Source organism: Sebastes fasciatus, chromosome 11 (genome assembly GCF_043250625.1).
Source record: "Sebastes fasciatus isolate fSebFas1 chromosome 11, fSebFas1.pri, whole genome shotgun sequence".
Taxonomy (NCBI): domain Eukaryota; kingdom Metazoa; phylum Chordata; class Actinopteri; order Perciformes; family Sebastidae; genus Sebastes; species Sebastes fasciatus.
Window position 1 is genome coordinate 26,703,698 of NC_133805.1, and position 22,425 is coordinate 26,726,122.

General features: G+C 41.7%; 1 protein-coding gene across 10 annotated transcripts in view; it reads left to right on the top strand.

The window, feature by feature from the left end:
• LOC141777553 (receptor-type tyrosine-protein phosphatase mu) overlaps nt 1-22,425 on the top strand; it is a 192,157-nt gene that overhangs the window by 134,190 nt on the left and 35,542 nt on the right. For 6 of the 10 annotated variants that reach the window (XR_012595919.1, XM_074651914.1, XM_074651917.1 and 3 more), the window contains 7 exons: nt 4,423-4,700; nt 7,598-7,678; nt 8,354-8,380; nt 10,189-10,200; nt 11,437-11,630; nt 15,902-15,989; nt 17,302-17,378. Coding sequence is in view for 9 of the 10 variants with exons in the window: in XM_074651914.1 (XP_074508015.1) it covers nt 4,423-4,700; nt 7,598-7,678; nt 8,354-8,380; nt 10,189-10,200; nt 11,437-11,630; nt 15,902-15,989; nt 17,302-17,378 (757 nt within the window). In the remaining variant the exon portion in view is untranslated. The remainder of the gene's footprint in view (nt 1-4,422; nt 4,701-7,597; nt 7,679-8,353; nt 8,381-10,188; nt 10,201-11,436; nt 11,631-15,901; nt 15,990-17,301; nt 17,379-22,425) is intronic. The other 4 variants (XM_074651916.1, XM_074651920.1, XM_074651919.1 and 1 more) reach the window with 2 other exon arrangements.

Consider the following 22,425-nt stretch of genomic DNA (forward strand, 5'->3'; position numbering starts at 1 on the left):
ATGAAGAATTATGAAGGCCAATCCTCATTGTATTTTTGTTATTTATATATTTTCTATGTTTGTTTAAAAAAAACAGTTTTACAGAATCAATGATGCAATCAAGTTAGCAAATAAACAGTATTGTGCATCACTGAATAGAGTCTGCATTCAGAAATAGTTTTTGTAAACTTGCACTAAAGTAAATGAATAGATGCAGGAATGGATGTACAGTATGATGGATGACCTCATGGAAGAATGAGTTAAAGATGGAGAGAAGTTTGAAATGAGACACAGTGCAAACAACTACTGAAATGCCCCCACTGGGTGAATCAAAGACGCTTCTGTTGCCCCTCCCAGCTGCGTGTCAGTCATCTAACACGCACACACACATACACACACATACACACCCATGCACTGCGGATGTGTGCGGATCGTCTTTGTCCCAATGTCACAAGGTTTAGGCTGCTCCAGCGCCGAAATGAGACCCACCATGCTGAGCTCGAGGTTTTGAAGCTCTTGTTTTAGAAGTTGCAGCAGCATCACCTCCCACAGAACAGAGAATCTGGCAAACACGCACAGACATACAATTCACGCAGCTTCCTTTTTGTTGTAGCTGAACTCATGGAGCTAGGAGCTCTGCTCACTTAGATCCTAGATATACCACGCCTGTCATGTACAGAACTGCAGACAATCCCTCTAATGAGAGTTGCCTAATATAGTTACCTGGAGTGTTTGCTCAGTCTTTACTTCTACAAACACCTCTGCCATCTGTCTGTCTCTCCTCCTTCATATGCACATTCACTGCTGTTCAAAGAAATTTGAGATTTTTATTGTCGGGCGTGCCTGCAAGCAATCAGTCCTATAAATTTTTTGTTGGGATCTTCTCCGCGCGCAGCTTTACGCTAACTATCAGGGGATATGATAAATGGTCACATTCATCAAGATGCACAAACACTCCACTGTACACTTCCTCGTACTATCTCTGTCAGCACATCAGACCCTGTAATATAGTCATCTATCATTAAATTTCCCCCTCTTACAAATGAGGAGAGAATAGCATGCCAATTAATCTTCATCTAACACCCACGGTGCCTTGCAAACATCCCAGTATTGCTGGTGCTTTCCTCATTTTGGCACTGGTGTCTGTGCAGCCTCGTTTATCTCCAACGCCCGTTCTTCAGCTGTTACGCAGGCCAGGAAAGCGGAAATTCAAGTCTTAACAGACGCAGAAATAAGAACAGTGATACAGTATTAAAACCGGGATTATAGTGGTTCTTAATAGTCTTCTCCATGAGTGCACACAGTGCCGAATCAGTCTTAATATTGCCTGGGGTGCATACGGCTCCCCCTCCCCTCCCCACTCCTCCCTATTGCAATATGAAGCTATAACGTTAAAAAAAAAAAAAAAAAAAAGAGACAAGCTTGCCATTTTGTTCCCGACTCCAATTGCAGATTAAACACAAAAAGTGAGTCCGGCAGATGAAAATGTCACTACTTTGTCACTTTGCTTTCTGAAGAACGGATCCACTATTAGCCTCACGTCGCGGCCTTCAGAGCAAATGACTGTTTGAAGGCAGCGGGGGCCTGTTGCCATATGGCACCAGACAGCGTCAAAATTGAATAAACAGAGGAGATTTGCGAAAACAAAGCAGCAGGAGTGCATCATTAGACCGCAGTTGTCCGTGAGAGAGACTGCAATTCAAATAGGCAGAGGGGTCACACAGAGAGTAACAAAGTGCGCGGATCAGTGTGAGGGCTGCCATAGTTAATTCTTACACCGCTCGCTCCCCTCCAGCTATGGAGCAGCGGCAGACATCAGATATGGATATAGCTTACAGTATGTTCCCGCTCAAGCTGTTTGCCATTTGTCTGTTGTGAAACTTCCGTGGAAACATAGTATGGTTAACTCCTCAGAGTGATAATGTCATGTTTTATTTATCACCATGGGGACATTTTCTAATGCAAGTGGCTCCTATCTCTGTGAGGTCAGAGGTCAGGGTCAGCTTTCCCTTCAGGGATTCAGAGTCTTACTGTAGGACACTGCAGCAGGGTCAGAGGTTGGTATAATAGAGGGAAACTCAAACTTTTGAGGTCTTTGAGGTTTCTCATTCGTTGCATATTTATTTAGTGAGAATACAGAAGTTGGAGAAACTAAGTTTTGCAGCTAATGTTTTCCTCAATGGTTTTCACAGTCCAACTTCTTTTGAGGTGATATAATCATCATCGTCATTGAAATGTCACACTTACTGTAGATTTCAAAGGAAAAGGACAGCATAACATTAATAAAAACAATAATACAATTAAAAATAAAATATATAATGTTTGGTTCTGCTGTTTGAAAGACAATCTACTAAGTTAATACCACTAATTAAATAATAATACACTTCTTTGAATAGCACCTTTCATACAAGAAATGCAGCACAAAGTGCTCTACAGTAAAGGAAAAGAACATAACGGATAGAATGCCATAGTTACTGTAAAATAAGATGGAATATAAACACACACTTGATAACATAAGATAAAAATATATTTAATAGAATGCATAACAGAAGATGGAAAATAAAGCCCACTGAATAATGAAAATAATATTAAAATCAGTACCCATATTTGCAGCATGCACAGATACTGTACATCAATAAATACTGCAGCAGATCCATTCTCTTCTACTCTGTTGTTTATTTTTAACTTCAGTGGAGGTAATTTGAGATTTCCCTCCACTGAATGTTAGTAAAGTTATTTATTAGTATTGACACTCACTTGCCAGTTTATTTCACCTGCCTACAACTAATGCAGTCTGATACTTCCTGCAATAAATCTTCAGCTGATAATGGTCAGATTTTGTTGAAAGATGTTGATTCAACTTAATGGTCATTTTGGATTTGGTATTCAGGCTGCAGTTTGCGGTGCTGTTAAATTGTATTGCATTATACATATAGTCCACCTTATTTATACCAATGAGATTAGACTGAATATTAGATACTAGAAAACATGAAACATGAATGAATGATTCCGTACACTGACTAAAACAGCGCAATACTGTACACACACACACGCACCTCTACACATAACAAACAGCAGTATTCATCTGAAAAGGAATTGTGGGATTATTCCTTATTTCATGGGCTATTTTAGGATTTATACATTATTATAACATACATATATATAAAAATATATAAACGAAGCATTTGAATACTGATTTGGAGGTTGATTACCATGGCAACGGTTGAAGCATTCGGGTCAGCCCTAATGACAACATTATGGAAAGGACCCTACAGAGAAATAAAATGTTTTTCTTACCTTTCCCTTGATCCGGTCTGTTTGTTATTGTCTCCAAGTGCCGCTCAAGGAGAAGTCTAGTTGTGAAATTTTAATATCCGTATACTCTGGCTAAATCAAATACAGGCGACCATCGAATTCAAAGACCTCATCCATATTGTGGAATTCATCTAAATATTCAGCCATGACATTGAAAATCTTTTAGATAACACTAAGCTACGCTTTCTGTATTTCTCTATTCATTCAGTATTTGTCCACTATTCCACTGTCGTCTTCCGGCAACACGTCACCTCACCTCGACTTCTCCTTGAGCGAGACTCTTTCCATTATGTCAGACACTTAAAATAACAATCAGAGCCTGTCATGACAAAAACAAGCACTTTTAGTGGACGTAAAAGACGATGCCAGCTTGCCCCAATAGCACCATATTGCAGCCTGTGAGTAGCTGCCGTCTACAGCGCTCTCCCTCAATACTGGACCAGTTTCAGAAATTGTTTTCTCTGTTATGTTAGTCAGTTAGACACAAAAACATGGGAACATAGGGCCCAGGTTGAAAAATACCGAAGTTACCCTTTAATAGTTGAGGACAGCTTTAGGTGATATGTAAAATCTGGAATGTGTCAGTAAAGTGAAACCAGGATAGGTGCGATGTGAGCTCGGCAGCCGCTCTTACGTAAGGAGAACCAGAATATGTGTGAGCATACAGTACATGTGGATTTGTGCGTGTGTGTGTGTGTGTGTGTGTGTGTGTTTCTCTGTGCGTTCAACTCCGTACACAATGGTGTTTGATATGGAACAGATCGCTTGTAGGCTCCAGCACATCAACTCAAAGTAGGTCAATAAAAGCAGGTTGACTGTTTCAGTTCACCATTCACAACTCTAATTCTTTCGCCCCCAAATACTAAAGCTAATTTTAAATCATCACAGCCCCTGATGTATTTGGGTTAGGGTGTCACACCTTTCCACATTCTCAAGGATTCATATTGCAGTGCTTGAAAAAAGCATCTGGAGCCTAATAAAGCCTAATGTGACCGCAACCCGGGGCACATTAGCTCAACCATGTCATTACATCAATGAGTCATCGCTACCAGCATCATGTCAGATCAATGGAAGTGCAGTCATTGTTGCTTTTGTCTGATTGCTTTTATTTCTTCCTTGTGTAAAAAGGAAATTGGCCAAGAAGCGCAAGGAGACACTGAACAGCACCCGCCAGGAAATGACAGTGATGGTCAACTCCATGGACAAGAGCTACACGGAGCAGGGCACCAACTGTGATGAGGCGCTGTCCTTCATGGACACGCACAACCACACGCTGAACACCCGCAGCGAGTGCGCGCTCACACTCAACGGCCGCAGCGAGTGCGCGCTCACGCTCAACGGCCGCAGCGAGTGTGCCCTCACACTCAACGGCCGCAGCGAGTGTGCCCTCACTCTCAACGGGCGAGGTAAGACGGCCGTGCATCAGACTACCTGCCTTTTACTGTCACACACGCCGAGCACGGTGGAAGCAATTTATTTGGTTTGGTCAGGTGAGAAAGAAATCAGACTTGGCTGCACAGGAAATAATCACACTGGAACAACCTAAAATGGGAGGCTTGGTCCTCTTCCAAGTGGATTTAGGAACATATTCAGGAACAACTGGTATTAAATCCCCATTGCGGTGTGAAATATCAGTCATTGCTTTTAAGTTAGTACTGCAATCATATTTGTTTTGACTCCTGCTACAAAAAAATCTCTACATTTGCAGAACAATGAGTGTCAAATCTCAGTGTGAGGCTATATGACGTTTTCTTATTACCATGATAAATGTGTTTTTTTCCCTTTTTTTTGTCATATACCACATCCCGTTTCACAAATTAGTGTTGAAAATGGATTTTTAATGAACAATGTCTCTTTGTTTTTCTGTTTTTGCCTAGTTCTAACCGAGACTTTATTCAGCCAGTGCAAATGATTTGACAGTGATTTTGTAGCTTTTGAAAAACTACCCGTTGTTACAATGTGCGAGTGGTAGCCAATAGGGAACCGGCTTCTTCATAACAGTTTAACAGAATTAACTTTCATTTGACGGGAAAAAGACTTTGATTTTGAGAAAGATTTTGCTCTTGTTTCGCTTTTTTCTTCACATGCCCTGAAGGGTTTGTTGTACCCTTTTTACATATTCCCTTTTTAAATGTCTTTTTCTCTAATTAATTTGTGTTAAATTAACTAAAAGTAAACTAAAGTCAGCAATATTAATAATTTACTGTTAGGATGTTGCTGGTACCAGCACTATGCTATAGTTGTATAGCTGTGTTAACAGTAAGACTTGTTAATAGCCTGTAGGGAGTCTTGTATTGTGATCAATAATCAAGGCTGCTTGAAATCACTTCAAAACTTGACCTCAAAGCTTACCAGTACACATGAACCCTCTGAGAAATCTGTTGCGATGTCTTGAACTCATTGCCCTTCTGTTTCCATTTCATGGAGGAAACACACAACACACACACACACTAGATCCTCTCTGGTGCGATAACCTATTCATTTTCTCCGTCCCAGGTTAGACTTAATACTTTGTTGATGGACAGCTCGGCTAAATCTGCACCCAGGGCTTGACCTGGTATAATCCCAGTCAAAACCATCAGATTAAAACTCCACAGCAGCTTCTGTCTCTGCACCCCTGCAGGGGATGAGCCCCAAAGATGCTCTGACCTTGATTAACTGTCTGTTAGTGTGGAGGTTCAAATCTGGCCCTCTGTCTGCCAGCGCAAATGATTTAAATGCATTACTTTTGACTCTGCCCGTCAGTGTAATGCCTTCAATACTGTACCTAAGCCCTCTCACGCTCTCCATGACCTTACATGGCTGTCAGTCGTGTCATTTGGCTGCCAGATTATAGTCCTGAACATACTGCACTCATAACCCAAACCCCATTAGCATGGCAGTTGGCTCTGTTGATGTTGCATGAGGAGTCCTTATTCTGTTAAAAGAGGAGATGACACACATTTACTCTATTGCCCATATGTGTATTGCTCTACTCTGGTACATCAATAGTACTATTGTAAAGTATCATTTGCTCAAGTATTAAGTTTTGATATACTTCAACTGTAATTGAGCATTTCTAGTTTTAGGAAACCTGTCATAGCATAGAGACCACACCACCGTTTGCATACAATCTGAGAAAAAAAGGGTTTACTTTTTTATGCAGTCTGAACAGTGGGATCTGCATTTATCACATTCACTGTAACATCCCACATCATAACACTACTTTTTGTGCAATCTGAGCCACTGTCTGCCACAAATCTTTAAACAAGGGCTGTCAAATTGAAGGCGATAATAACACGTTAACGTAAATTAGTTTTAACGCCACTAATTTCTTTAATGCATTAACACAACTTGCGTTTTTTAGGTTGTAGCGGGCTAATGGGTTCTATGGGTACCCACGAGTCTCCCTTTTACAGACATGCCCACTTTATGATAATCACATGCAGTTTGGGGCAAGTCATAGTCAAGTCAGCACACTGACACACTGACAGCTGTTGTTGCCTGTTGGGCTGCAGTTTACCATGTTAAGATTTGAGTATATTTGTTATGCTAAATGCAGTACCTGTGAGGGTTTCTGGACAATATTTATCATTGTTTTGTGTTGTTAGTTGATTTCCAATAATAAATATCTATACACATTTTGCATAAAACAAGCATATTTGCCCACTCCCATGTTGATAGGAGTATTAAATACTTGACAAATCTCCCTTTAAGGTACATTTTGAACAGATAAGAAATGTGCGATTAATTGAGATTAATCACGATTAACTATGGACAATCATGCGATTAATCCCAATTAAATATTTTAATCGTTTGACAGCCCTACTCTATGTTTCGTACGTATGTATGCTGACATTTTGTTACTGCAAAACCTCACATCAGTGAGTCCGCGACTTGCCACAAGTCGGGTTGGTTTATACGGAACTTAGCCCGCTACAAAGTCGTGATGGCAACGATGCACATAACAATGGCGACCACTCTGACTCTGAATCCTGCTACATTGATTTGAATGGGAATGTCTGTTCTACTCCTATTCTATTTCTATGCTCCACACATAACTCCCTTGTCACTAACAGTTGGAGATTGATTGATGATGGATGGATGTCGTGATATTATTGTCTGGTGCTAGCTTATGTAATCACACAAATGATGATTGGATTTTGGTATAAATATATGAAGTAATAATGTATTTTGCATATATTGTTGTATAGGTGTACAGTATGACCGGGGATATAATCTAAAAGGGTTTAAAAGGCATTTTATAGTAAAGCAATGCTAGACTATTGATTGCCTTGTGTTATGCTCTTCTCTCCATCTCTAGCTGGATCATCACCTGCTTCCTTCACACTGCCTAAAGCCAACACTCTCAGTACTTCCATCCCCACCAACGCCTACTACCCAGGTAAACACACACTGTATTTTCCTCACGCTAATCCTGTATGTCAACAGAGCAGTGTTTACTATAGAAGCAGTGATGGCGAGTGAAACCAGAAGGTGTGAAATCCAGTCATCATGAAACCTGCAGAAGTGTCAGGATAAATTAATAAGACATTTCCAAGCAAGTATTAATTAGTTTTATGTTCTTGGTAAGACATCTTTTTATGTAAATGACATACTAATAAAGTAATGGGTGGTATGAATGAATTTAAGTGCTTTAAAAATTAGAAAACGATTTCACAAATGAGAAGGTAGATAAATTGACTTTCGATGGCTTTACACCCAGCTACATCTCGGGTTATAATAACACAAAGTGTTTGCCAAGATGGAATTTAGCTTTTCAATCATGACTTCAATTTCTCCAAGTAATATGCATAATTGTATGTCTTATGTAATCAGATCACAGCTCATTGATTAGATGGAGTAGAGGGCAGCTAGATTTATAATCAACTAAACTTGGTGTATAATTAGCTTTTCTGGGAAATATGATAAGTTTCTTGTTATGCTGCTTGGCAGGAAACCAACAAACTGTCCATTAATATTTTTGTTATTGTTGTTTTCTGTGGATTTATCTTCTTTTATTTACTGCAACTCTCTTTCCTCCTCCAACTTCTGCACTTGTTATGGGGTGTATGAGCAGATCCCTTTGTGCCAACTGCTATCTTAGGTGAGACACATTTTCTTTTCCCATTGCTGTTGATTATTTATTCTTACCTCTACGTTGAAGACAATTTACAGTGCATTACATTCATAAGATGGCTGTTTGAAGACTTAACTGTGAGGACAAAGAAAAAGCACAGATTTTGTTTTTTGTTTTCCCATTTTTGGTTTGGTTGGCTCTTTTACTAAAGATGGCTTCCTCACCTTCATACCTGCCTGCTGCTTCTCCTCCCCTCCTTCTCCTCTTCCTCCTCCTTCCCTCCCCCTCTCCCTCTCCCTCTCCCTCCCCGTCAAACGAGGGGTCTCTCCTGGGCTGAGGCTGGCTTCACTCCATCCCATCCGCATTGCGTGTCGTGCGTGTGATGTCACATACGTGTTTGACCTCTCATATGCATGGACAGACATGTGGACTGGATGTGGGGGAGTGTCTAAGGGGGGGAAACAGGGAGGGGGGGGGGGACAGTTGGCCCCGGCGCCAAGGCCACAGTGTGCTGAAGCCATAGCAGCTGCACTGAGACACAAACAGAAATTAAACCGTGTGAGAGGGAGACAGAAAACCGCTCTCTCCTGACCAAAAATTTCGGGATGCGTTGGGTCTGAACATGTAAAGTCTTGCATTAGCTGTGCTGCCCTCCCCTCCCTCCCCTCTCTCCTCACTACGCATTTAACTCCCCTCCCTCCCTCCAAAACAACAACCTTTTCTATTATTCTTTTTAATGTCGCTCCCCCTGCCTTTGGCTAACTGCTAGTGACCTACTTGTTTTTGTTTTTGTTTTTTGCCAGTGTTTATTCATCCTGTTCAACGATAAAATAGAATTATAAAAAAAGCATTTTGTTCTTCTGTTAATTATTACAGGCTTTTGTTGAACATGCACAGCAGCCCAAAGTGCAGCATCTTAAAACAAGCCTTTTATACCAGCCGAGCACATAATGTAGCTACTAAGTGGGGCACTAGAACTGTAATAATTTAATACTCAAGGCCAAGCAGAACGACGCAATAAGCAACTCTACTCCAGCTTCACCACAAGCACCGTAACTGCATTTACTGCAAGTACAAAACTTTACAGTAAGGGCGTTTTCAGTTTTTTTTTCTCATCCACATAAGTGCAACTTAAAGCGGCGTCTTTCATCATCGCTGGTGTGACAGCTGCTTATGTTAGTTCCACGTTTAATGAAGCATGAAACAATTAACATGAAATTACCGCAGCCAGAGAAGGTTACATGCTTTCAGTTGTGACACATTCAGTCACAGCATTGTCTCATCAGTCGAGGTTAATGATCAAAACTGATTAGATCATAGCGGATTGGTAATGTTTTTGATTTCATCTCACACTCGCATACTAAAAATAAACTAAAATTGGTATAAATACAGGTGTCACCACTAGCGCATGCAAATATAATCATAGCAATTAGAGACAGAAATCCAAAATGTCAGAATACTCAAAAAAGTATTGGCATCATTAAAATGTGCAAGTCACAGATTTGAAGCAATTACAGCTTGTTCCAAAGACGGACCAGTATTTCACCATTATTTTCTCCCTTGAAATCCATGACTTCCTTGTTTTGTTCTTTTTACTTTTGTCTTGCACTGTTGAAATTGCCCCATCCATCCACTCAACATCCCCCCTTGACTAGGCTTTCTACCTAGGCAGTTTGGACTGAGAAGGCATGTGATCTTGCCCTATAGCGTAGCTCTAAAACACTCTACTGTGACAGGTTCTCATGCTGTATTGTTGCTTATCCCCTCTCTCCTCTCTCTTCTCCTTCTCTTTCTCTTTACATACGTAACCTCTTATGTATCTGCTATCTAAAAAGTGCCCATTAATGGTAAGTTGTCCCAAGTGGGCCCTGGGTTTGGGGGAAGGAGGTGGTGTTTACTCAGAAAGCAAGCCTAAAGTGAGAGGCCGCTTCTGACATGGACATTACGACATTTATTGCATGATCAGTGGACATGTTAGCATCTCACCACCCTCCGTACCGTGCCCACCAAGCCACCATTAGCCTAGCATGGTCAAAGTATGTGCGGTGCCCCATGGCAGCATCACCCCATGCATTCTCCTCCCATCTCCGCTTCCCTCCTGTTTATTTTATTTCTTTATTTTTTTTTAGGTTTGAGTTTTTTTTATTTCTTTTTTTTGCATTTTTCGGGCGACGAACGGGTGGCAGGGGTTGAATCCACGCTGCTGTGTCTGTGTGATGCTTCTGACGGTGCCTGCTGCAACATGCTCACTGTGGCCCACCGCACCCCCTCACATCCTCCTCCTCCTCCTCTCCTCCTCCTCCTCCATGTTTCTGGACACCCTCCATCGTCCGCTGGCTCCCCACAGCATCTGTGCCTCATGTCTGCCACTGACTGGATTACAGTATGAAAGAGCTGGAATGGACTCTGACTCTCAATATGAGCTGCAGCCCAAACCAGCATACTGTACCGCCAGTAGAATGAAAAAAAAAAAGTAAACTTGTTGTTTTACAGCATCTTCATGTGGATTTTTAACGACCGCTCTATACTGATTCTTGCAGTTGAGGTCCGCTGACTCCTTTTACTCTGACAGTAGCCATATTAACTGCTAATAGTGTAAGTGCTATACTTAAAGGGCCTCGTATTTTAATGGCTATAGGCTGTCGTACAGTACAGTAGGCCTGTAACGTTACACATTTTTCCAGCCACACACTGAGACAGATGGACCTGAACCTTCCCACCACATGACTCATCCTATTACTCAATGATGTTGTGTTGTTGTGACCATCCATAACAAACAGATTACTAGTTGAGAGTTGTTTGTCAATCTGGAGGGTGGTGACATAATGCTTAACAGTAAATGAGATAATGTGCCATCTGTTAATGGGGAACAGTTGTAACTGAGATATGAACGGGTAGAAGAGGGACAACACCTAGGCAACCAAACTTTAATATGTGAATTAACTCATAAAATACTGCTGCAATTTACTGCTTCAGGCATTATGTCACCCGCATATATCTAATAACAATATACTGATAAATCACTAGCTCCTTACTATCAGTTCTGACCTGCTCTGGCCTGTCCCTGTGTTTGTATCCGACAGATGAGAGCCAGAACATGGGCAGTGACACCAGCAGCCTGGTGCAGTCGCACACTCACTCGCTGAGGAAGCGGGAGCCGGTCGATGTGCCGTACCAGACGGGTCAGCTGCACCCGGCGATCCGCGTGGCAGACCTCCTCCAGCACATCACCCAGATGAAGTGCGCCGAGGGCTACGGCTTCAAGGAGGAGTACGAGGTAGGACGCAACCCCTAAGCTGTCACCCACCCCGCTATAAAGGTTGCAAATAAAGCCTGGTGATAGACTTGTAACATCTGCACAGAGATTCTTGAGCGGAAATGTTTATCAGTCTAATACGAGGCTTCATCTGCGTCGTGGCGTACAGTCCCCGTGTCTCTGTGTCTGTCTCTCTCTTTCTTTCTGTCTGTCTCTCACACTATTTTGCACAGCACAGCAGAACTGTTTTGTTTCTCCCCAGATGCACTTTTATGATAAATTGTTAATGCAGCCCGTCTCAGTGTGTTTACGGTGTGATTCGTTTTGTTGTTCATCTGTTCCTTGTTGTGTGCAGCGCTTGTGCACTGCGTACGTGCGCGTGTGTGTGTGTGTGTCAAATGCTGCTGTCCCAGTTCCCCTCAGAGACTCAGCTGTAGACCAACGTGAAATGCAAAATCCACCAAAAAACACACACAAAAAAAGTGTATGGAGCAGCTAGCAGTGTGTTAGCCATGTCCCCTCCTTTATCTGAATCGGGTCCGCCTGCTGCTCTCTTAAGACTGTTGTCACACAACAGCATCGGTAATCTGACACCATGCCTCTCGCTGACACCAAAACAAAAGATTTTGCCCCAGAAGAGCATCACTCTCATTTCCTCTCATTAGAGCGGGAGGCTGGCAGGACTTGGCGGCACTCCAGCCTCCTCGCCGTCCCTCAGCAGCACACCAGCACAGCCTCATCTCACCCTGATGCCATGTTGTAACAGACTGGCTTCAAGCTATACTTTTTAAATCCTTCTTTTGAAATATCTCATCTATATCACTCTAGTCTTTCTATCTGACATCACACTGGCCCCTTTTCACTGATAGTATTTCCACTTTTTTGTATTCTTCCATCTTCTTTATCACCTTCCCCCATCCTCACCTTCTCTTTTGTAACGTGCATCACATCTTTTTCTTCACATATTCCCTTTACCTCTTATGTCCTCTCTCTTGCTTCATCTCTTTTTCTATAATTTTACTTATCTACACCTTCTTCTTTCCTTGCTTTCCTCTCCCTCTCTTCATCTCCCTCCCTGCTAAGTTCTAACTACAGTATGTGTGGGCCAGATTTATCTGTAATTAACTCCCCACTTTCCCCTCATGACTGCGGAATTAAATAATGCAGCCTCCCATTGCTACCTGCAGAATCAGATCATTGAGGGGCTGGAGCGCTTTGGGCTGCCCTCCGGGCCTCATCCATTATGGATGAAGGTGTTTTGGGTTCACGCGTCCAGCGTTGCGCGGATGCATAATAGTCAATCAAAAGGAAGCAACGCCACAACGAACAATTGGACCCCGTCCCCTTACCCTGTTGTCACTTAGCTCTCTACCGCCTGTAGCAAAAACAAAGGCCTGAGGGATGCATAGAGTGTAACGGAGCTCATTCTCACTCGGCTAGAGCGATTCATTTGTATGTTGTGTTCCGCTGCTGTCTTCTCTATATCAATCTGTCTTAAGGTTAATGCCCTTTTTAACCGTTTCTTATTATTGATGATGAGATTGGAGCCCAGTGCACCTCTAAACCTGTTGACTTACACTGTACTATATCTCTCTCTGACCCATGCTTCTTGTTTTTCTGTACCTTAACTTTGGATCAGATAAACGAGGTAAGCCAATACTTTTGGTTATTTGTGAGTTTCTTTTTAATCGTGTAGATGATATCACAAACCTGACAGATCGATGGTGCTTGTTAAGGCCTTGTGGGATTACATCATCTCACATATACAGTATGATCTAGTCTGAAAAGGGCATTTACCAACAGAAGCTATGCAAAAGTTACCAAAGCATTTGACAGTCCACAAATGATGAAATGTGTGAAATAGTGACATTTTTCTTTTTTTACTTTTGTCATGTCAAGTCTTTACACTGTCACTGTGAAATGTTTTTTTTTTTCATAATCAGAGACTGTGAGATCCATAAATGCTCCACAACTCAACTCTGATGTTTCTTTATAAAGCTTTTCAAAAGCATACCAGACCAGTACAATGAAAAGAAAGAGCTAGAATAATGCCAGGAAAAATAATAAAATATAAAATGTGAATATTTTGGAAGATAACAATGGATCCCACCAGCAGTTTCTGATTTCTAATTACACATTTATGTGTGGGTCTACAAATTCATTGGTATGTTTCATTATCACATATCCAAACCCACCAAATCCCAAAGTTAATTTACAATTTGGACCAAACAGATGATAATTGGAAAACACCATAAAAAAGGTACACTTAATGTTGTATACTTTTCAAAAGCTTTATAAAGCCATGTTGGACGGAAACTATAACAAAGTAATTGCATGTCCAAATTCTTCTGCACGTCGACGCACATGTTTGAGTTAGCGAACCGTAAGCAGAAAGCAAGTTTCAGCCGCTTTATGAATGTTATGTTGTCATTGTATTCCACCTGTTTCCAGCTTGTTCTATGTGAAGGAGAATGTGTTGCATCTAGACTACTGTGAGAAATGTTATAGGCTCCAACCACAAATGAACACTATAGTCGGTCTGAATGAGTCTCCTTTTCTCACACAGTAAATGATTAATTCAGAACTCACTGAACAACTCTGCTTCTTTGTGTTGCCATCCTTTTTTTATTTTATTTTTATACTTTGCCATGGTGTGTATTGTATGTCAAGTGCTCTGTTGTCGCTTTACTGTATGCAGGTTTTTCCATAGTGATTGTATGCAGAGAAAGTATTGTGCTTTTCACTTTAAGTGGTTACGGACAAAAAAAAAACCCATCATAGCAGTGCTGGGACTGGAGTACAGCAGGCAGCCTGTAATTAAAAACATACCAAGTTGGATCTGGGCCAGTGGGAATAATTTGAGGATGTTGAAAAACTACCTGCAGATGCACTAAAATAAAGTACAACACCGACCTTTACTACAAAATAGTTTTTACAGGTGGAGCCAGCCGTTGTTTTTCAATCACTGTCTGATGAATTTTAGGCAGCCAATTATTCCCAGTGTGGGCATTTAGCCTTTAAATTGAAAGCCTTCATTTAATCTTTACCTCATGGGACACTAACTACTTTATCACCATAATTTATTTTTCTGAATTCCGGCTCTAAACAGCCTGAGGAATGAGAGCGAAGCGTCTGAGACAGGCAGGGTCACTCAGTTTAAGAGAGAACTATTATAAAGTTGCCAGGTAACGCCTTTCGGCGTGAGGATGATTTGTCTTCAGATGCTTGATATTAGACTCGTATCCTTCAGAGAGAACGACATTGGCCCGTGCACTTACCCAAGACATACTGCCACAGGAGCAGCGGCTTATATAATCCATCTCTGAGACATGCCTCCATCTTCACTGGAAGGATGGGACATATTTTTAGCATATTAAAGCTGTTTCTCAGTGGAATCACTAATCCTCAGGACTTAGTACAGGGATGTGTCCTTGCGTGGGCCTTTATTTGCTAGACAAACGGCCTGCTGCCTGCCGTACAGCACTGAGATGAATGAAACTATCAAGTCCTAGAACACAGATGATTGAAAACAATGCCTCCTGCTCTCTCAGCCTGGCTAACCGCACTAAAACGGAGCTCTCCAAAACAATCTGTTTAACCTCCGATAAATGCTCCCGAATCTTTACTTGCAGATGGTCTGCATTGTAATGTATTAGCCGACTTTTTAAATGTGCATTAGCTGACTGTCAAAAAGCCAGAACAATAACATGTTTTTGTCCAGGCTAGTCTGCTCGCAGCCAACCCCGCCCGCCCCTGCTGAACAGCGGTGGACTGGCAGTGGAGATGTATTTTCATAATTTGGCTTAATTGTGCCTGGTGTGCCATCAGAATGGAAATCTCCCCAGCGAGGGATGATAAATATTTCATGAGGGAAATCTGAGCGGAGCAGTTTTGATCTGCAGACGATGAGCTGGCTTTATTTTTCCCCGCGACGAGTTGATTGAGTCCTTCAGACGAGGCAGACAGACAGCCGCTGCGGTGGCTCCGCCCGGCAGAGCGGCGCAGGGGGAGAGGTTTGAGCGTGACACCCGCCGCTTCTGCCCTAATGGCACTCGCTGTTTGACACAGCTCCCCAGGATCCACCACCCTCTCTGCGTTTCATGTCTAATAATGATGTGAATATATCTCTCCCCGTGTCTTCCTTTTCTATCGCCAATGTTCCCTTCCTTTTTTTTTTTGTAGAGCTGAAAGAGGAAGACTGTATTCTTTAGCCTGGTTATCATTTAGAGTGCTCACACATGACACCATATTTCATCTCCCCCCTCTCTGTTCTCTGTTTTCTGTCTTTTCAGAGCTTTTTTGAAGGACAGTCTGCGCCATGGGACTCTGCCAAGAAGGATGAGAACCGCATGAAGAACCGATATGGGAATATTATTGCATGTGTGTACAAAGCACCTCCTGAGCGCTCATGAATTTTTGTGTGCCGTTCCCATTCTTCTGTCTGATTTATTGGCCAGGCTTGTGACTCTGGATAACTATAAGCTGCTCAAACAGAGTTTTATTATCAGCCAACGAGAGCAGCTTTGACCTTTCCAATCTACTTTTATATTCATCTTCCGGCGGTGTCTTTGCAGTTATGAGAAATAAGCCGTGCAGCATAATGGCATATAACATGTAGCCTCTGCCATGTTAAATAAAAAAAATAAAAATGTTGAATTTGAGTTCACAATTAATTCATATTGCCTATCCAAACTTGAGTCGATTAATGCTGCTGCTCTCACGGAAAAACCTTGAGGAAAATTACTTTAAAGGTACAGTGTGTAGGATTTGGCGGGATCTAGTGTTGTGGTTGCAGATTGCAACCAACTGAGTACCCCTCCGCTCACTTCTCCCTTTCTAAGACTGCTGTAACGTGAGCCGCTGAGTGCAAAACCGTGGTAACACCGTTCGCCTCGCTCAGAGGCCATCCTTACCATAATAACGCTACTTTAGGAGCAACGGAAGTCAGACAGCGGTTGGCGGTAACACGGTTTGAAGAGGACCCGCTCCCTATGTAGATATGAAGGGATCATTCTAAGCTAACAAAAATACAACAATTCTTAGTTTCAGGTGATTATACACTAATGAAAACATAGTTATGATTATTAAATTCCATTTCTGCTTAATAGATCCCCTGAAATGTTACACACTGTTCCTTTTAATTTACATTACTTAACTTAAGAATGCAAACAATGTACGTAAAATACAATTACAACAAATTCCAGAGTCAAGGCTGCATGGTTGACATTTCACAAATGCATCTGACCATAAATGACCATAATGTATGTCTTTATTCAAAATAATTGTATTGTGGTTCAGCCAATTATACAGTGTCCACATTCTGCTCTCACCCCATTCTCACTGCTGACCTTATTAACCGTTAATTGAACGTTTCCCATAGAGCACGTTTCATCCAACCTAAGGTCAAATGATTTTGATTATAACTTTTTTCTCCCAATTTTATATCATCAAGGTTTGAAACTGACAGCAGCATCATTGTGTTTGTCAAACAGGCTCAGTCACATGACAGCGGCCATTCATCAGCCATGTTGCATTTCAACAACTCAATGTTTGTGTGTGCCACAGCATGATGCCAGTCTTTCTGTTCCTCTGTTTTGACTGTCTGTCCCTCTCCTGCTTTTCTTCTCCTGATGCCCTCCTCGTTAATATGATTAATTCAACGCCGGTTTCTTCCTCTCTGCCTCTCTTCCAGATGATCACTCCCGTGTCAGGCTGCAGGCCCTGGAGGGGGAACAGAGCTCCGATTACATTAATGCAAATTACGTTGATGTAAGTACACACACCAGCCCAGTGCCACCAACGCAAAGGTCACTGCGCTTCCTCTCGGGGAGAGAGAGGGCGCTGGTGCCGCCATCGCGGGGGGCCTCAGGGACAAAGCAGCCCCTGCTGCCTGCCCATCATAGGCGCACACACATACATTCAGACAGACAGAAACAGTCACACACACACAGTGCCTTTATATTCAACTTTAGAGGGCTGTAGTATCACTCTATTCACTGGATATATTAAGAGGAATGAAGATCAGAGGCTGACAGCGCTGGGAGAGAAAAAAGGCAAACCAGCACACAGGGGATACTGAGGTTATAGTTTTGGACTTTGCTTTGAACAACAGCATGAACACGTTGTGAAAACCAAAACTGAGAAGAAAAAGGAGAAATTCTGTGGATGATTAATTAGCAAAGTTATAACGATGGATAAAACTGGAAAAAAAGTATACAAGATACAGAAAGAGAGCACAATACGACAGCTTTAACATCACAAATAGAAGCAGATATACAGAAATCAATCAACTTATATTCAGCAAGTGAAAGATTCAACAATTCCTCACTACCTAAATGAGGTCATTAGTCTTTTGCTTTCCATAAAAGACAATATTGCTGTCACAACAAATTATTCATGTGAACATTCTCTGACCTTAGTCAAGGTTTGGTTACGTTGAGGCAACTATTTGGTTAAGTTTAGTGGATCATGGTTATGTCAAAGTATCCTCATACAACGTTTCATATGATGTTTTCCGAAATGTTATTCCTCATTTTTTCGTGCCTTCTCCTACGAAATGTCCAGCCACATGTGTCAATTTCCGCTCGTTATATGCATACAGTCTTTTCAAAATAAACTTCCATCTTCACAGGAAACGTGAAGAAGTTAGGTTTAGGAAAAGATCGTGGATTGGGTTAAAATAACTACGGAAGTGGCGTTACTTAAGTACGGATATTACGCCACAAATCAACGTTGACTTCTGGTTTTACACGGGACACAAACAGTGGTCTCCTGGGTGAAAGTCCAGTGTTTTTTTCACCCACCTATCCACCCTGATGCTCCGTTTGTTGCTCTTTGTACTTCCTGGTTCACGATTACGTGGATTAAAAATGCATTGATTTTGTTGGATATAGTATATACCAATTTCAGTGCATTACTTTTCGTAGGTATATCTACGAACAGTGTATGAGAACAGCCTTCATGGTTAAAGGAGACATATCGTGCTCATTTTCAGGGTATCAGGTTTGTCTGAAACGCAACGTTTTAGCACCTGTCTCTTTAAGACCCCCTCCCGAAAAAGCCCAGTCTGCTCTGATTGTTCAGTATTTCCGGTCTTCCGTATCAGCCGGGGATTCACTGGGTGTGTCAACTACACAGACCTTAGCGTCACTTCTATCGGTGACTGTATAGCTGTGACATCAAAACCTCACAGAAGTCACGACGGCTCGTTTAAAGACACAGATTCTGAATACGGGCAGTGTGCATTTCTCGGTGGATTGAGCGTTTTGATACTTTCAACGTATTAATATAGCGCCTAGATCTGCTTCATAATAAATAAAAAAAGACACGGATCTCACTTTTCGACCTTTAACAGAAACCAACATTGATAGTTTGTACACTAACTTTCCACATCGATCTCCTTCCGAAGATCTTTTGTAGCATAACAACAAAGTCACAGAGCCGCTGCCTTTCCTTCTGCAAGGGGAAAGTCATTATTTGAGCAATCTTGTCATTGTCATGAACAAGCAACCAATGTTGTCATTTTCTGGTGAGGACTGTCATGAGAAATTGCAGAGCTTTTTCACTGCCTCACTCTGCTTCACATCCACATTCTCCTCTTTTGTAAGACACTGAAAAACCCCTCGCATACAGACTAGTGAATCAAAGTAGACGCGGCAGTTATCTACAGAGGTTTTGTTATACGTCTTACCACAGGAGAGTACTTGCAGCACGGCACTTACATGCACTCGAGTGACTTAGCACACCTTTTACAGTAAGTAAAAGTCATTAAAAAGTAGCGTGAGACATGCCTACCGTTGAAAACAGATCTAACCCACTTAGATCACACAATATAGAACCTCCTGATCTGACCTGATTTGCTGCTGATAGCAGTGTTAATAGCAGGATGTGACCAATCACAGCAGCTCGTCGGCCTCTTTGAGCAGATGCTTCCGCTCCATGTGTAATGGGCTGGTGATGTACCTGACTCTCTAAGTGGTTTTCTGCTCAGGAGAGAACTCTCACTCCGTCTCCCATCTTCTCTTCCCCCGCCCCTCTAATGTGGTAATTTGTAATCTCTTGTTACGCCTTCAAACATAAATTCATAATGCAAGGTGTGCCACGGCAAATGCAGGGGGCTTAAATTATTTACCTTTCCCACTATTCAGTTTATGGCCCATTATGCTGCGAAAAGAAGACTCTCACAATAGAGAGAGCCCCATTATAAGATAAGAATACACGCATATTAAAGAGGGCTCTGATTGAAAAGGATTTCCACTGCTCTGCCAGCTTCATTGAAAAAGTACTTAGTAGAAATGCAGGCAGATGGGTAATGATGTTTTTGCTCTTCAGAAAGCTTTTTAACCCATATAGAAGCTTGTCCTGCCCAATAAACTCTGATGTGTAGAACATTTCCCACAGTGTTTGTTATTGTACTCTATTATACTGACGATTATTTCGAGCCATGTACGAGTAAGCAGAGCCAGTGGGTTATGTTTCTTCTCTCCGCAGCTGATTGAGTATTTTCATAAACATTTAGGAGGCAAGGAAACGTAATGTGTCGTCTGCGGAGTTGTGTTTGTGTGCACGTGGGGCAAACACAGGTTTGCTGGGGTTGTGCACTGTGTACTGAAATAATGCAGGGATGTGCTATGGAGTTGACCATGTGCACAGAAATGAAGCCACTCAGGTTGCCCTTAGCCCCGTCTCCTCACGATTACATTCATATACAACTCATTTGTTTTCGCAAGATTCCATTTTTATCAACATGCTGTAGGAGGGAAACGTGTTTACAGTTTCATTAACATTGAACATAACAGCAAATTGTTCGTTCTGAATGTATCTGTAAAATGTTCACTGTCAACACGTTTTATTAGTTTTTCACTGCAATAGCTGCTCCTGACCACTAGAGCATGATTAATATAGGTATTAAATTATAGTGTTTAGGCAACCTGACTGATTTGAACCGCTGTTTTTATTGAGAAATATGCGCGGTGTAAATTTTGACACAGAGCCTTCTACAACAACATATTTGTGGCATCATTGGGCAAAAATTCCATAATAACCTTTCAGCATATTGTAGTTAAAGTGTTCTGAGAGAAAACTAGACCTCTGAACTTCCTCTTGGCTCTGTTTTCATGCTTTAGAGAATCTAGCTACAGGAGACTTTAGCCAATGACAGGTCATATAAGAGAGAGAGAATTCCTATTGGCTGTTCTACAAATGCAGATGCACATGAACGTCCCTTTCGGTGAAAGCCTGATTCAAAATTCTGTAGGAAACGTTGCTATTCCAGCATTGGCAACAACTGCCTACACTGTGACAATATCGGTGAAGCGTTTCGGAGATGGAGAGAAAATGTTGCTAATAGTTTAACTATTCTTAATCAATTCGTATGTAATCCACATAATCGTTAGCCAGGACAGATGACATAGTATAAAGAGCTATAAAGTCTGCATAGGGAAGAGGTTGGGTCCAAAAACCCCGGGCACCGAGTAGACCACTGTTCCTGACTCGTGTGAAACCAGAAGTCGATGTTGAATTATTTGTTACTTAACTTCTGTACTTAAGTAACGCCACCTCTGTAGTGATTTTAACCCAAACCACGATTTTTTTCCTCAACCTAACCAAGTAGTTTTGTTGCCTAAACACACTGATCGCTTGTGTTCCTGGACATTTGTAGGAAAACACACGGAAGGTGTGGTAAGATATCATGCGAACTGTTGTATGAGGACACGTTGCACAGATTGTAGTTAAGTGTTGACATGAGCTGTGAGGAAGTTTTTTTGCTACTCAGATTGTTTAATTTGAGGCCTGAAGAGATAAATATATCCAAAAGTAGACAAGAAAGAACTAAAGTAAAGTGAGACAAAAGTAGAAAAAAATATGATTTTGTCTAAGTTCTTCTACCTTCAATCATCTTGTGAGCCCTTCGGGGGGGTTCCTGCCTGGCAGGTTGGGAGCCACTGCTCTGCAAGAGAGCTAATAATGCTGAACTCACCTTAAGGCCCTTATAGTTTTAGTTTATATGGTGCATTAGTTGTGCATAATCACACAAATTGCAATAAATTAGCACAAAAACACTGACACACAATAAATTTGAGCTTCCGGGGCCCCTCAGGGTCTGGGGGCCTCGGGGCAGTTTCTCACTTTGCCCTTTTAGTTATGCAGCCTTGCTCTTCCCTGTGACTTCTGTGTATCTTAAGGATGTTACGCTTTGCCAGTGAACATACTGTACTGTAATAGCGGCAGCATTTACTCTGTTTACACCAAATTGTATTTGACAAAGCAAACAAGTAGTATATAGATATATTTTGTATTGTAGGTGATAGGGTCGGTACCCCAGATTTGCAAAAGTGGGCTATCTAATGATATTCAGACTGAAAATACAATTTCATGCCCACAGGCAAAAACATCTCATGCTGCATATTTTAGACATACTACATCCCGCTGTTACTGAAAAGAATTAATGTAAATGATCATTGTAATAAGAAATGCAGCAAAACACAATGAGCATAACACATATTTAATTCTCTTTTTAGTAATTCACACATCCCTGGAAACAAATCCTGTTCAATTAATAATTTCAACATGGACATTTCTGCATGTATCTCTTTGTGTTGATCATGAAGAAACATTCTTATGTACCTAATGTAACATGCGTCTAAAACGCCGCGCGTCCAATTATAGTAAGCTCTACTCACCTGACAGTCACTGTCAGGGCCCTGCTTTCTTCACGCCGCTCCCCCTCTAATCCGACGGCGTACTGGGCCTCCGCTTTACTTGACAGAACTTACATGAAAGCACAAACAAATCTCCTCCTCAGTCCAGAGATAAA